Source organism: Taudactylus pleione, unplaced genomic scaffold, assembly GCF_031769625.1.
Source record: "Taudactylus pleione unplaced genomic scaffold, aTauple2 ptg001280l, whole genome shotgun sequence".
Lineage (NCBI taxonomy): Eukaryota > Metazoa > Chordata > Amphibia > Anura > Myobatrachidae > Taudactylus > Taudactylus pleione.
In genome coordinates, this window is record NW_028285680.1 from 20,759 (window position 1) to 36,902 (window position 16,144).

The following is a 16,144-nucleotide window of genomic DNA, read 5'->3' on the forward strand; positions in this document are numbered from 1 at the left end:
TTAGACATGTCTTATCCAATACCTTGCCGTGGGACAAAACAGCCTAAGAACAAAATGAAGTTAAAATGTGGCACTCCGTCCCAGCATGCGGAGACCACCTTTTTTGAAGAATGCGAAACCTCCGGCCCCGGAGTCCCCCAGGGGGGGGGAGAGAGAAAACGAGAGAGAGCCAACAAAATAGAAAATGTAAATAAAAATGAAAAACAAACCACAGAAAAATAAATGCACTATACACTTCTGCGCAATGTCTCTTACACCCTTTTCCTTTATTTTCTCCAACATTTCAATGTGGTGTTCATCACTCGCAACCTGTGATTCACACCTGAACTACTCAATATCACTTATAAAGTAGCAAACAAAACGGATATCAGTACAGTAGAAAAACTTCACCAAAACGAGGAATGCTCCTTCATGTCAATCAGACGTTATGGTATTCAATATTAGTGTCTCATTTAACAAAATAGCAAATATAAGTGCATAATCTACTCTCAGGGATGATCGTGGTTATTTAGAAATTAGAGCCAAACCCTAATTTAGTGTTATATCAGTTATCCAATCATCTGTTTGGTGATTGTTGCGGTGAGCGCTCCCTGTCTATACCCACGCCAAAATGACGCTTAGCAATCTTAGGGTCTGAAAAATATAATGTTTGACCCCCATCCTCCACTCTTAGTCTGGCAGGGTATAATAAAGCAAATCTCGTGTTACGCTCATACAGTAATTTGCACACATCTGAAAATTCCCGTCTTTTCTGTGTTACCGCTGCTGAAAAATCCTGGAATATGAGCACCTTAAAACCATCTACCATCAGTGTGGGTGTCTTCCTATATTCAGCAAGTATCCTTTCCTTCATTCGAAAGTCTAGATACTTTGCAATCACCGGTCTGGATCGTGAATTAGGCGCTGGTCTTTCTGGACCTATTCTATGGACCCTCTCTACGTGGGGCAAGATGGAATTCTCCGACAAATTTAGGGCTGCAGGGATTTTGTGGGCTACCAGTTGAACCAGAGCTTGGCCAGTTATTTGCTCAGGTACCCCAATAAACCTCAAATGACTTCTTCGAAGCCGATTTTCCATATCATCAATTTTGATTAAAAGCGATTGAACGCTTTCTGCTTGCGTACCTACAATTTGTTGCATATCATGGGAGCGATCCTCTACATCGCTAACTCGCTGCTCTAAGGTAGCGAGTCTGGAAGTGTTTGAATCTATTTTGGCAAGTGCAGCGTCAAAAGATGACTGGAGGGAATCCAGTTTCTTATCTATTAGAGGCATTAGTATTTTGGAAATTTCCTGAGCAGTTTCAGCAACCGATGAAGGACCCTGAGGATGATGACTGAAATTTGCAGCTTCCTCAGGTTCCACATCAGCAGCGTCACTACGTGATGGAGAAGGAGGAACAACTTTAGCTGGAGTCTTAGTTACTTTGCCCATTTTACTTGTCGACCCTTGTGAAGATGTAGCGGGAGTAGATTTACGGACGTATCTGTCCATAACCTAACGAGAGATCCCTTGAAAATTCTACTCGAAGTAGATCCTTCGCAGATAATAAGGTCAGATAATTTCCAAATTCCTCAGCAGGACACTAAATTAACAAGAGGTAAAGCACGGTTCAGGAGTAGATGTGCACCAACCATCCCTAAATTGTAGACATGTTATGAAGGTTCAAAAATATGCATCACTCTGTCGAACACCCATGTCTTATAGTCTGAACAATAGTAATTGAACTACATTCCTCTATATAATGAAGCCCTAATGTGGTTCCATGATACATCGTGTTCTTATAAAGTAAAACTAACAAAATTTGCTTCCGTTACTGCTAGTATGTGGTAACAATGCTGTATAGATAGTTTGTGAAATGTCCATCAGCTTAGAGGCTAGAATTAGATACTGTTGTTTGTCACTGTGACCAGCAGATGGCAGCGATGTACTAATATTAGGTCAGATATAATACAGATAATAGCCGCAATTATATCTTCACTGTTCAAAGTACAATATACTAAAAGCTCACATAAAGAAAAACAGCAAGTATATATATTTAGCTGTGTTACTTATCAGATTTTCAGTACGGTACAACAAAGTCCAGGATCAGGATCAGCTGGATTATTAGCCAAGTGCAGCAAGCCAAGCACCCCGGCCTCCACCCTCTCCCAGGACAGCAAAAATAGAAAGTCCGGTCATCAGCAGTCCAGGGTCAGAACCAGCGAATCCTCCTCAGCTCGCAGAGACAGCGGTATGGGGATAAAATTGACACCATGGCTGGCAATCGGCGTTGGGGGAGTCGGATAGTTATTACGATTGGTCACCAACCAGTAAGATCAATAGGTCAAACAGCAGACACTGGCGTTCCAGACTGTTTTATAATAGCCAAATTTGTCAGCTGGTAGGGCTCAGTATCTTTTTGTAAAGCTGTATAGCCAGGGGTCAGAGTCGAAAGTCACAGCCGTGACGAGCCCCAAGTAAGTATCAGGGCAGTAAACTTTGGCCGCTTCTCAATTATGTGACTGTCTGAAGGAAGTCACAGCGGCAGTACTCTCAGCCTTTCTTAATTAGATCCCACAGTTAGAGACAATGAAAGGCAAAATGCCTGATGTGAGTCTCCCCCAGCACAGTCGTTTATGCGATATGTTCCGAGATAGTAGCAGCGCTCCCCAACGGTACTCCCACAAACGCCCCTCAGGTACACAGGAGCCCGTCCAGCGTCCGACAAACAGCGCGATCACCGGGGAGAGCAGGGAACCACGTCTTCAGCTTCGCAGCAGGCTATCAGGTGAGTACATCTCCCGCCACCGGAAGGTAAAATCTCCCTGCAGCCAGATCCAGCAGACGGAGCCTCCAGGCTGACAACAGCGCAGTGTAAAGTCGTTATCTCCAGGGACCAGACGGTTAGAATAGCCGCACCACGTGGTCCCGCCGGCGCCAGGTTCACACAGCACACCCGCGCGTGTCCGATGCAGGCTGTCTGGGGTCGCCGACAGGTAGCAGGTAAGTGTTTCCTCCTAGACAGGGCCGGAGGGCAGATGCAGGAAACTCCGCTTGGAGAGCCGCCAGCTCTCAGATGTGTTTCGCGCCAAACAGGCTGCCAGCTTTCATGCAGGCCATCTAAGTTGGTGGCCGGACTCCGGTGCAATCAAAAGGCGCTCCTTGGCAATGAAGGTATCTCCAGGGTCTCCAAACTAATGGTGTTATCAGGAGAAGCCCATAAATCGAGAGGCTTTGCAGGATGGCACTGGATCCTAAGCCTTCAGAGAGGAGCTGAACTAAAAAGCGGCCATGCTTGATGCCCCGCCCACCGGAAGTCCTATCTTTGGTTCTTAAGGGACTACAAGCTCCCCCATTTGAACCTTTTGGACTCTGTGGATTTGAAGTGGTTGACAATGAAGGCACTTTTTCATCTCGCTATCTCTTCTGCTCGCTGAGGCTCTGATTTTTCAGCGCTGTCTTGTCACTCCCCATTTTTAATTTTTTTACCAGGATAAAGCTGTTCTTCGTACAAGGGAGGGTCACCTTCCTAAGGTAGTGTCCCGTTTTCATGTGAATGAAGAAATTGTTGTTCCAGATTGTCAGGCTCCAGATCTTTCTGTAGGTGAAGCCTCCCTGGATGTAGTTAATGCTCTCCGTATTTATGTGAAGCGTACACACTCATTATATGGTTTTCACAAACGAGGATGGCCAGCTAATAAGCAGACTCTGGCAAGATGGCTACTCATGACTATCTCTCAGGTGTACACACAGGCTTATCTCCCTGTCCTAAGCACGGTGACAGCACATTCTACTCTTGTCTGTAGGGCCATCGTGGGCATTTAGCCATGGTGCCTCTGCTGAACAATTGTGTAAGGCTGCCACATAGTCTTCTGTCCACACCTTTCTTAGGTTTTATGCCTTTGATACTTTTGCCTCGAGGCATGCTTCCTTTGGGCGACAAGTTCTCCTTTCTGCTCAGGAGCATCCCCCACCCTAGGGGACCTGCTTTAGGACATCCCCATGGTATCGCTGTGGATCCCTATGGACCCAGAAGAAGAAAATTAGTTATGGTAGACTTACCTAGATAACTCCTTTTTCTTCTAGGTCCACAGGGCACCCACCCTGATGCACCTGCCTTTATTGGGTTATATTCTTTCAGTCACGGATTCCCTCGTCTTTTGTAAGAGTGTTTCTGGTGAATGATTGTTCACCAGTTCACCAGCAAGTTCTCCTGCCTTGAGGCTTGTTAACTAAACTGAAGTTCTATGGCTGGGGGAGGGGTATATATGGAGGAGGACCCGGGGCATCCTGGGAGCTGTAGCTTTAACTGTTTTGGTGCCTGGTCTTCCAACTATAATAACCCTGTGAACCCTATGGACCTCGAAGAAAAGGAGTTATCTAGGTAAGCCTACCATAACTCTATTTTATATTGCTCCAGCCATATTATACATTGGATCAGGTAATCGTTCTCAGCAGTCCCTGTCATTGTAGTTTCTTCCCTACATGCATATAAAGTTGCTTTTGTCAGAAGCCTATTAACGTCATGCTATGCTATAGGATTGCCATTCTCACCCATGGCCATGCTCTTCTCCGTGTCTTGCAGTTGCTGCCGTCTATGATGTGACGTTGAATTTCCGTGGAAACAAGAATCCATCCTTACTGGGCATTTTGTACGGGAAGAAATATGAAGCGGATATGTGTGTTAGGTGAGACTGCCATGCCAGTATGGTAAGGGTATAGACCACAGACTGGGAACCTACAGACTCAGCGTTGGTGGGATAAACCTCTATGTCCCATCAGTCTCCATCCCTCACACAGTGCTCACACCATGTCTCCTACCCGACCCTGATTGTATCTTCTCCATCTCCCACAGGTAGTCTCCATGTTACCTCACTCAGGGGCTGTCACACATGGGGTCTCCATCTCCCACATGTAATCTCCATGTTACCTCACTCAGGGGCTTTCACACTCGGGGTCTCCATCTCCCACATATAATCTCCATGTTACCTCACTCAGGGACTGTCATCCCACATATAATCTCCATGTTACCTCACTCAGGGGCTGTCACACTCAGGGTCTCCATCTCCCACAGGTAGTCTCCATGTTACCTCACTCAGGGGCTTTCACACTCGGGGTCTCCATCTCCCACAGGTAGTCTCCATGTTACCTCACTCAGGGGCTTTCACACTCGGGGTCTCCATCTCCCACATGTAATCTCCATGTTACCTCACTCAGGATCGGCCACGTACACGGTGTCCCTATCTACCACATACATAAACTGTTTTGCGCGTATGAGTTTTCTGCCATTTCCTGGTTCTCTGCTGACCTCCGTTTTCCCCTCTGTCCCAGACGTTTCCCTTTGGAGGATATTCCAGAAGATGAGCGAGAGGCTGCAAACTGGCTTCATAAACTCTATCAGGAGAAGGTAAAGTACGAGCAGCCGGTCTGGGAGGAGGGACCCGGCTACAGCGGCCATTTCCCTGTAACGTGTCTGGGAGGAGGGACCCGGCTACAGCGGCCATGTGTGTACAATGTGTGTATGATGCTGGGCAGTGTGTGTACAATGTGTGTATGATGCTGCTGGGCGGTGTGTGTACAATGTGTGTATGATGCTGGGCAGTGTGTGTACAATGTGTGTATGATGCTGGGCAGTGTGTGTACAATGTGTGTATGATGCTGGGTGGTGTGTGTACAATGTGTGTATGATGCTGGGCGGTGTGTGTACAATGTGTGTATGATGCTGGGCAGTGTGTGTACAATGTGTGTATGATGCTGGGCAGTGTGTGTACAATGTGTGTATGATGCTGCTGGGCGGTGTGTGTACAATGTGTGTATGATGCTGGGCGGTTTGTGTACAATGTGTGTATGATGCTGCTGGGCGGTGTGTGTACAATGTGTGTATGATGCTGGGCAGTGTGTGTACAATGTGTGTATGATGCTGCTGGGCGGTGTGTGTACAATGTGTGTATGATGCTGGGCGGTGTGTGTACAATGTTTGTATGATGCTGGGTGGTGTGTGTACAATGTGTGTATGATGCTGGGCAGTGTGTGTACAATGTGTGTATGATGCTGGGCAGTGTGTGTATGATGCTGGGCAGTGTGTCTACAATGTGTGTATGATGCTGGGCAGTGTGTCTACAATGTGTGTATGATGCTGGGCGGTGTGTGTACAATGTTTGTATGATGCTGGGTGGTGTGTGTACAATGTGTGTATGATGCTGGGCAGTGTGTGTACAATGTGTGTATGATGCTGGGCAGTGTGTCTACAATGTGTGTATGATGCTGGGCGGTTTGTGTACAATGTGTGTATGATGCTGGGCGGTTTGTGTACAATGTGTGTATGATGCTGGGCGGTTTGTGTACAATGTGTGTATGATGCTGGGCAGTGTGTGTACAATGTGTGTATGATGCTGGGTGGTGTGTGTACAATGTGTGTATGATGCTGGGCGGTGTGTGTACAATGTTTGTATGATGCTGGGTGGTGTGTGTACAATGTGTGTATGATGATGCTGGGCGGTGTGTGTACAATGTGTGTATGATGATGCTGGGCGGTGTGTGTACAATGTGTGTATGATGCTGCTGGGCGGTGTGTGTACAATGTGTGTATGATGCTGGGCGGTGTGTGTACAATGTGTGTATGATGCTGGGCGGTGTGTGTACAATGTGTGTATGATGCTGGGCGGTGTGTGTACAATGTGTGTATGATGCTGGGCAGTGTGTGTACAATGTGTGTATGATGCTGGGTGGTGTGTGTACAATGTGTGTATGATGCTGGGCGGTGTGTGTACAATGTTTGTATGATGCTGGGTGGTGTGTGTACAATGTGTTTATGATGCTGCTGGGCGGTGTGTGTACAATGTGTGTATGATGATGCTGGGCGGTGTGTGTACAATGTGTGTATGATGCTGCTGGGCGGTGTGTGTACAATGTGTGTATGATGCTGGGCGGTGTGTGTACAATGTGTGTATGATGCTGGGCGGTGTTTGTACAATGTGTGTATGATGCTGCTGGGCGGTGTGTGTACAATGTGTGTATGATGCTGGGCAGTGTGTGTACAATGTGTGTATGATGCTGGGCGGTGTTTGTACAATGTGTGTATGATGCTGCTGGGCGGTGTGTGTACAATGTGTGTATGATGCTGGGCGGTGTGTGTACAATGTGTGTATGATGATGCTGGGCGGTGTGTGTACAATGTGTGTATGATGATGCTGGGCGGTGTGTGTACAATGTGTGTATGATGCTGGGCGGTTTGTGTACAATGTGTGTATGATGCTGGGCGGTTTGTGTACAATGTGTGTATGATGCTGGGCGGTTTGTGTACAATGTGTGTATGATGCTGGGCGGTGTGTGTACAATGTGTGTATGATGCTGGGCGGTTTGTGTACAATGTGTGTATGATGCTGGGCGGTTTGTGTACAATGTGTGTATGATGCTGGGCGGTTTGTGTACAATGTGTGTATGATGCTGGGCGGTTTGTGTACAATGTGTGTATGATGCTGGGCGGTTTGTGTACAATGTGTAGTGCCAACAGTGTTACTCATCCCCATTCCTCAGTCCCTATTTCCTGCTGGATCACAGGTGTACTAATTACTTCACTTGTGATTCTGCGAGGAGACCTAGAAAACATGCACTGTTAGGAGTCCCCAACGACTGGAGTTGGTAAACCCTGCTATAAAATGTTAACCCTTTCCATGGCTAGAGCTCATATTGCTTTGAAGATCAGATGGAAATACCTGTAGTCATTGATATTGGTACAGCATCTGTCATGGACCAGATACCCTGATCGCCATCTTAGTATGACTGTTGCCCCAGTGCGGGGTTGGAAAAAATGGGTATTCCTTCATCAGGGTCCATAGGGATCCACAGGGATACCTTGGGGAGTAGGTGGTGGGTAAGAACCAGACACCGAATAGTTAATCTTTTTGGACTCCCAGAATGCCTCGTCCTTCTCTGAACCCCGCCCCCGAGCCTGAGGCAATCAGTGTCCGACAGAAGTTTGGTGTCCGACAGAAGTTTGGTGTCCGACAGAAGTTTGGTGTCCGACAGAAGTTTGGATCACCTTTTTATACAGTGGGCTGCCTTATACAGGTCAGGGCTGTTTTTATGAGTAAGGCGGCCACGTGGTCCTCTGTCCACACTTATCTTAGGTTTTATGCCTTCCATACATTTGCCTCTCAGGATGCTTCTTTTGGATGCCGGATTCTCCTCTCAGCTCAGGAGCCTCCCCACCCTTGAACAACTGCTTTAGGACTTCCCCAAGGTATCCCTGTGGAGCCCTATGGACCCTGAAGAAGAAAATGAGTTATGGTAAAACTTAACCTTTGTTAACTTTTTCTTCAAAGTCCATAGGGTCCACAGGGCGCCCGCCCAGATGCCCCTGGCTTCTCTGGGTTTCCTGGTCACCGGTTTCCCGTCTGGTTGATGTGAGAGTGTGAGTCCTCTGTGTACCAGTCTTCCTTCTCTCCTCACCCTTCTCCTGCCTTGGGCTTGTTAACAAACTGATTTGCCTCAGGTTCAGGGGCGGGGTATAGGGGGGAAGGACCAGAGCATTTTGGGAGTCCAAAAAGCTTAACTGTTTGGTGTCCGGTCCTTAACCACCACCTACACCCCAAGGTATCCCTGTGGACTCTATGGACTTCGAAGAAAGAGAGTTAACAATAACTCAAGTTATTTTGTTTAAACCAGTTTTTTGTTCTGTATTAATGTTTTAATGAAAAAAAAATTAACTCTCGTTTATTATTTTAATAGTGTGAAACATTTCTTATATATTAGAAGCCAATGATCAACCATGTGTTAGTGCTTTCTAACATTAACATCCAAAATAATTAGGATTTTCTTCTTCAGGGTCCATAGGGCTCCACAGGGGAGACAATGGGGTGTAGGTGGGACCTAGAGGACCGGACACCAACAGTAAAGCTTTTCATTCCCAGGATGCTTCGGTCTTTCCCCCTATACCCCTCCAGTTTGGTTGGTGTCCGGCAGCAGCTGGGTCACCGTTACACAGTGCGGCTGCTTTAAGCTTTACTTTTTGTATTTATTTTTATTTCTAGTTATTTTACTACTAAGTCCCTTGGACGTCTGTCCTGCTGCGCCATCCCCCCTCTGCCCTGCTACGAAACCAGCCCTCGGCTAGGTACTCCCGGCGGGGTTCTGAGGGGGACTACCTAGCAGGCTCCCCGGACCCCAGACTGCACTTGCGGGGACCCGTGTCTATGTGCAGTTTTGCCTTTGGTCTCAGGAGACAGACCGGAGGCGCTGATGTGGGCACTGGTTCACCCAGGCCTCCACTAGACCACCGGGGCATATATCATACTGGCGCTGAGGCATATTATACAGGCCAGGGTACCCGGGGGTTAATGTCGGCACAGTGGATAAGACGCTCTCCCTGCAACCCCTCCCTCAGCTCAGGGCGCCATTCCACTGCGGTCTTGCTGTGCCCTGAGCTGCTTCTCACTCACCCTCGGCCCCCTCTGAGACGCGCGGCAGCCATTTTCTGTATTCAGGTCTCCTGGAACGCTGGCTCCAGTCTCCCTGTATACCTCTCCCAAGGGCCAGCTTTATACAGCGCTATATCCTGCCAGCCACTTGGCCCAGAATTGGATAAAATTGTGACTACATTGGCAGCTTCCAAGACTGCGTTCCTGCCCTCTGCATATAATGCGAAGCCTCTGATGTCATCCTGTTGGTCCTTTTGTCCTCAAGGAAAAGCTAAAGGTCATTCCTTTCCAAGGCATCAATTAAGGCCTCAAAGCCTGGAACCAAACAGAGCTGAGCTACTAGACGTCCACCTGCCAAATCTGAGGACAAGCCTTCAGCCTGACACTGGGGGCTCCCAGGGTGGGAGGCCAACTTCTTAATTCCGCCCAGTTCTGGCGTCAGACCACACAGATCTCCGTCCTGAGGCGCCCCCCCCCCCCCCCCTCCAGCAGTTCTTTTCCATCGGAGCCAAGCAAGGCCATGCTGCTCCAAAAAGCCATTCAGTCCTTACGGAATTCAGGAGTAATAATTCCGGTCCTCTCCTGACAATGAGGGGTCTCATCGGCCTGTCCTCAACCTCAAATCTCTGAACAAGTTAATCAGGTTGCCCAGGTTTCGTACGGAAACCCTCCGTTCTATTATCCTAGCTATGGAGTCTGGGGAATTTATGGTATCTCTGGACATTCAAGACACCTACATGTACCTATAGCACCTTCTCATCAACAATATCTGCGTTTTGCTATACTACAGCAGAATTACCAATTTCAGGCTCTTCCGTTTGGCCTCTCAACAGTCCCTCGGGTCTTTGGCAATTATGACGGTCTAACTTCATCTTCAAGGGATCAGACTACTCCCATACTTAGACGATCTCTTGCTGTTGGCCAGCTCCCCAGTGATTCTTCATCGCCATCTGCAGGTAACCATTGCCTTTCTACAAACGCACGGTTGGCTGATCCACTGGAAAAAGTCTTCCCTGACACCATCTCAAAGAATGAGACATTTGGGAGCCCTCCTGGACTCTCTGGTTCAGAGAATCTTCCTAAGTGCAGACAAGATCTCAATCCTAAAGCACCGAGTGCGCAGATAGCTCCGCAGTAGCCGAGTGTCCATTCACTTGGCAATGCAGACCTTGGGATCGAAGGTGTCCACCTTCAACATGGTGGAGTTCGCTCAGTTATACTCCAGGCCCCTACAACACCTGATCCTCTCCAGGTGGAATGGGCTACCCCATCTGCTCATATCCCAGACAATGGACCTCCCCCTAGAGGTTCATCTGTCCCTAGCCTGGTGGCTACAGACATCCCATTTAGACAAGGGTCGCCCCTTTTGGATCCCGGACTGGGCTCTCCTCACCATGGACGTAAGCCTCCGAGGGTGGGGCACAGTGACCAGCCAGCACTCCTTCCAGGGCCGCTGGACCCCTGTCGAGACAATGTCACTAATCAATGCCCTGGAACTTCGAGCCATCTCATTCTGGCTCAGGATATTCTTCAGTGCAGGCCATTACAAGAACAGTCCGACAATGCCACAGCAGTGGCCTACCTCAGTCACCAAGGAGGCACTCTAAGTCGGGCAGCAATGGCAGAAGTGTCCCACATTCTCACATGGACCGAACGCCATCTTCCGACCATCTCCGCAGTGTTCATCCCATGAATTCTCAATTGGGAAGCAGATTTCCTCAGCCATCACGACGTGCATGCAGGAGAGTGGTCTCTACATCAAGAAGTCTTTTCAGTTCCTAGTGGACAAATAGGGTCTACCGGATGTGGATCTCATGGCCTCAAGACACGACCACAAACTTCCAGTGTATGGAGCCAGGACAAGGGACCTCGGCGCAGCCTTCATGGTTGCATTGTCAGTGAAGTGGACCTTCTATTTGGCGTATCTCTTCCCTCCAATATCCGTGCTTCCTTGAGTTCAAGCAGGAAGGGGGCACAGCCCTGTTAATAGCTCCGGCTTGGCACCGACACCATTGGTACTCCAATCTCCAAAGTCTCTCCATAGATGTTCCTCTTCAACTTCCTCTACGAGTAGACCTGTTGTCTCAGGGTCCATGTCTACATCCGGACCTGGCCCGTCTGTCTCTTAACGGCTAGGCTCTTGAGACATGTGCACGTCTCTGCTTTGTCCATTTGGTTCCAGCGCAGAATGACTCTTCTACTGGATGTTCACACCTTCCTGCAAGGTGTTCTACGTATACAGCCTCCCTTTTACCCTCCTGTGGCTCCATGGGATTTGTCAGTGGTGCTACACGTACTTCAGGAACCTCCATTTGAGCCCTTGGAATCACTGGATGTCAAGTGGCTCACTGCGAAATCTGTTTCTTCTAGCTATAGCATCTGCCTGTAGGGTATTTGGATTTAGGGGCACTTTCATGTCGCTCCCCCTTTTTAATCTTTTATCAAGACAGGGCTGTTCTTTGAATACGCCCGGGCTTCCTTCCCAAGGTGGTTTTTCGTTTCCACCTAAATTCGAAAATTGTGGTTCCGGCCTTTCAATTGCCAGACCTCTCGGCAGGTGAGGCCTCTTTGGATGTAGTCCGTGCTCTGAAGATCTTTGTGGACCGTACTACTTCCATTAGGAAATCGGACTCCTCCTTTGTCCTATATGGATTCCACAAGAAGGGATGGCCAGCTAACAAACTGGCCTTTCTGTGCCGGCTACAGTATCTGCTCATTCTACTCGCTCTGTGGGTCCCTCGTGGGCAGCCCGGCGTGGCACCTCTGCTGAACAACTATGCAAGGCAGCCACATGGTCTTCTGTCCACACCTTTCTTGGGTTTTATGCCTTTGATACATTTGCCTCTCAGGAGGCGTAGGGTTCTCCTCTCGTCTAAGAAGCGTTCCCACCCTTGAACAACTGCTTTGGGACATCTCCATTGTGTCTCCTGTGGAGCCCTGTGGACCCTGAAGAAGAAAAGGAGAGTTATGGTAAAACTGACCTTTGTTAACTCTTTCTTCGAAGTCCATAGGATCCACCGGGCATCCGTCCTGACGCACCTGGCTTCTATGGGTTTTCTTCTCCTGGTCACTTGTTTCCTTCTCTGTGTGAGTGTGATTCCTCAGTGTACCAGTCTTCATTCTCTCCTATCCTGCCTTGGGCTTGTTAACAAAACTGAAGTACGCTCAGGCTGTGGGCGGGGTATATGGGGAAGGACCGCAGCATCCTGGGATTGAAAAGCTTTGCTGTTGGTGTCCGGTCCTCCAGGTCCCACCTACATCCCAATGTCTCCCTGAGGACCCTATGGACTATGAAGAAAGAGAGTTTTCTCGCCTCAAAAGAGAGCCACACATACCCTGGTATTCAATTTGCCCCAATATTTTTTCGTGGGTAAAAAAGAGGGATTTATTACTGATCCCTGTTTTTCGTGATCAGACCTTGGTGTGTTTGCCATTGTGGTGGTGAAAAAAAACTGCACTTTTCGTTTTTTTTTGGGATGAAACAGGTCCAGAGTAAAACCCAAAAGTGCTGGCATCGGGCGGCACTTTGTGGCTAATAAGATAGCCCCGCGACAATCCATTAGCAGTGTTACAGCTGTGTCCAATTAGCAGTGCTAAAGTATTTATTCTATACACTCACCTCAGGAGGACTGGAAAGGTTTTGAACTGTAATAAACATGAAGGAGATTTAACCATGAGGCGTTTCTTTGGGTGTTTCCTCTTTAATGTGTTGGAGTTGTTTACCCTGTAAATTTGAGAATGTTGTTGTTTTCTCCTGTCTTATAGGTTTGTTAGGGGAGGATTTTGTGGAGTATTATCTGATGCTAGGCAAATTTAGTACCTCTCTGATATGGTTCACCCTCCCACACTTCCTATTTCTCTGGTGTGTGTGAATTTACTGTATTGGTTCAGCTCACACAAATGAAGTTTACAAGTAACTAGAATGTGGAATAATATCATGGGGATTCTCTTTTTTTTTTTTTTTAAAGTAATCACAGCGCCATACCTGTAGTCACAGCATTAAAAAAAAAGTTTTGTTTTTATTTAAAACCAGCCAACCCTGCCTCAGTGTGATACTGTCCCCGTATTGTGATACCCGGACCGATAGTGGGTGACGTGTAGATTATGACACGTGTTATGTCATGTTGGTAATTTCACTTATGTTTTACTTTTCTTTTCAGGACGCTTTACAGGAGCAGTACCTCCAAGAGGGATCCTTTCCTGGTACCCAGATCGTGCCCACCCGCCGGCCATGGACCCTCCTCAACTTTTTATTCTGGGCAACACTTCTCCTCTCTCCCCTGTTCTCGTTTGCAATAGGCATCTTTGCCAGTGGTTCTCCTCTTCTAATCCTTTCCTTCATGGGCTTCATGTGGGCAGGTGAGCAGACGTTCTCCTGGCCTCTGGCCATTCTCATTCTTATCCCTCATTTTTGGGACATCTTTTGTTGTAATGATCCTGCTTTTCCTTCTCCCCTAGCGTCGTTTGCTGTGCGGCGCCTGATCGGGGTGACTGAGATTGAGCGAGGTTCTAGTTACGGTAACAGTGAGGTGAAGAAGAAGAGGAATTAGCGGCAGACGCCATGTACCGAAGGCAGTTTGAACTTTATCCTGGTTTCTTACTAACATGAACTGAGGGGGAGGATCTGCCTTTCAGGGCCTCCATCAGAGACTGGCACCACGAGTCTATAGGAACCTGCCATTTCATAGGTGCAAGGAAAGCTGCACCCCCAGAGGATATGTGACCCCCTACTCTGTGCCCTCTGCGCCTCCTCCCACATTACCTTCTCCTGATCCTTCTTACCCCTTTTCTCTGTTACCTCATCATTGGGTCTATTGCCCCTCTGCCCCTTCGTTTATCACTGTCTCCCCATTACCCCTACATTGTGTGCCCACCGCTCCCCTTTCCATGTCACTGGATCCTTATTGGTAATGCCGTATGCCATTGGTGGCCCCCTCCTTCAGTCATGGGTGTACACTGCCCCTCCTGTCGGGACTCTGCTGCTCCTCTTATTCTGGGTCCAACCCCCCCCCCCAGGACTTTTCCCCATAGTATTATTGAGAAAACGGTCATCATGTATTGTCGCATCTCCCCTCCCGTCCCCCTCCCTATGGTGGCAGAAACACAGGAGCTCCTAACACACTGGAATTAAGATAATCTGAGCCACCACCCCCCCGGTGCAGAACTGAATCCTCCCGATACGGAGCCTGCCGCTGTTGAAACGTACAGAGCCACAGATGTACGGCCTGTGTGCGCGTTACCCACAGTACACTGCAGTCAGGAATGGCGCCGGTGTCTGTGTGTGAATGAATGTTACTTCTGTATATGCACAAACCAATCCGTTATATGAGATGGAACTGATGGGCTTTGGTCTGTCCTGAAGGCCAAAGATGATCCCAGTATAAACCTTGGTGTCCCACCACATCGCTCTCTCCGGGACCCTCAGGGCAGCTTTCCTCTTCCTCCTTTCCCCATGGCTTCATGTCTCTGGCACGGGAAGGGCCCACATTGCTCCAGGACACTGGACGTCTTAGTATGTGGCTCCGGCTGCCAGGGATTAGTGGTTTAGATCTTAACATGTCATTAGCATGTAACATACCAGACTGACACCTTCACACATTAATATCATATATGACATATCATCCACTAGGGAGGAGAATACTGCAAGTAGGGGTTAATCCTGTGTGGTCACACGTGTGAGGGATGGGTGACACAGTCCATACACGGAAGACACGTTAGAAGACTGTAGAGTTGCTTTTATGTTACTGCCGTTTGATCACCTTTATCTCCCCTGTAAGAGACGTTAGGAGTAAAAATAAAGAGCTAAAACAAGAAACTGTGTCGCCTGGCTCCAGGATTTGCTGTTTTATGTGGGGGCTGTGCTAGTGTATGGGGTATGTATATAGGGATGTGTATGGGGGAATGTGTGATAGGAATATAATAGGGATATGAGCTGGAGGAGTGCGGGTATTATGTGTTGGGGTAGGATGCAGGACAGGAGGAATGATAGGGGCTGTGCTAGTGTATGGGGTATGTATATAGGAGAGATATAGGGATGTGTATGGGGGAATGTGTGATAGGAATATAATAGGGATATGGGCTGGAGGAGTGCGGGTAATATGTGTTGCGGTAGGATGCAGGACAGGAGGAATGGTGGGGGCTGTGCTAGTGTATGGGGTATGTATATAGGAGAGATATAGGGATGTGTATGGGGGAGTGTGTGATAGGAATATAATAGGGATATGGGCTGGAGGAGTGCTGGTATTATGTGTTGGGGTAGGATGCAGGACAGGAGGAATGGTGGGGGCTGTGCTAGTGTATGGGGTATGTATATAGGAGAGATATAGGGATGTGTATGGGGGAATGTGTGATAGGAATATAATAGGGATATGGGCTGGAGGAGTGCTGGTATTATGTGTTGGGGTAGGATGCAGGACAGGAGGAATGGTGGGGGCTGTGCTAGTGTATGGGGTATGTATATGGGGGAGATAGAGGGATGTGTATGGGGGAATGTGTGATAGGAATATAATAGGGATATGAGCCGGAGGAGTGCGGGTATTATGTGTTGGGGTAGGATGCAGGACAGGAGGAATGGTGGGGGCTGTGCTAGTGTATCGGGTAGAGATATGGGGGAGATATAGGGATGTGTATGGGGGAATGTGTGATAGGAATATAATAGGGATATGGGCTGGAGGAGTGCGGGTATTATGTGTTGGGGTAGGATGCAGGACAGGAGGAATGGTGGGGGCTGTGTTAGTGTAGG

At 48.2% G+C, this 16,144-nt stretch overlaps 1 protein-coding gene across 1 annotated transcript; it reads left to right on the forward strand.

Moving 5' to 3' along the window:
• The first annotated feature begins 2,572 nt into the window (after positions 1–2,572).
• Positions 2,573–15,217, forward strand: LOC148443398 (1-acyl-sn-glycerol-3-phosphate acyltransferase gamma-like). Its single transcript, XM_088462878.1, has 5 exons — positions 2,573–2,593; positions 4,523–4,671; positions 5,315–5,390; positions 13,563–13,761; positions 13,861–15,217. Exons 1-5 carry the CDS (start codon positions 2,573–2,575, stop codon positions 13,950–13,952), a joined length of 537 nt encoding a protein of 178 aa, XP_088319004.1. The 3' UTR covers positions 13,953–15,217.
• Positions 15,218–16,144: the final 927 nt, after the last annotated feature.

What these genes read in the sequence shown, in the direction of transcription:
- LOC148443398 (XM_088462878.1), top strand. Translation starts at nt 2,573, where the DNA reads ATGAAAGGCAAAATGCCTGAT. An exon ending in ATAAACTCTATCAGGAGAAG is followed by an intron (nt 5,391 to 13,562) that starts GTAAAGTACGAG and finishes TTTTCTTTTCAG; the next exon opens with GACGCTTTACAGGAGCAGTA. An exon ending in CATGGGCTTCATGTGGGCAG is followed by an intron (nt 13,762 to 13,860) that starts GTGAGCAGACGT and finishes CTTCTCCCCTAG; the next exon opens with CGTCGTTTGCTGTGCGGCGC.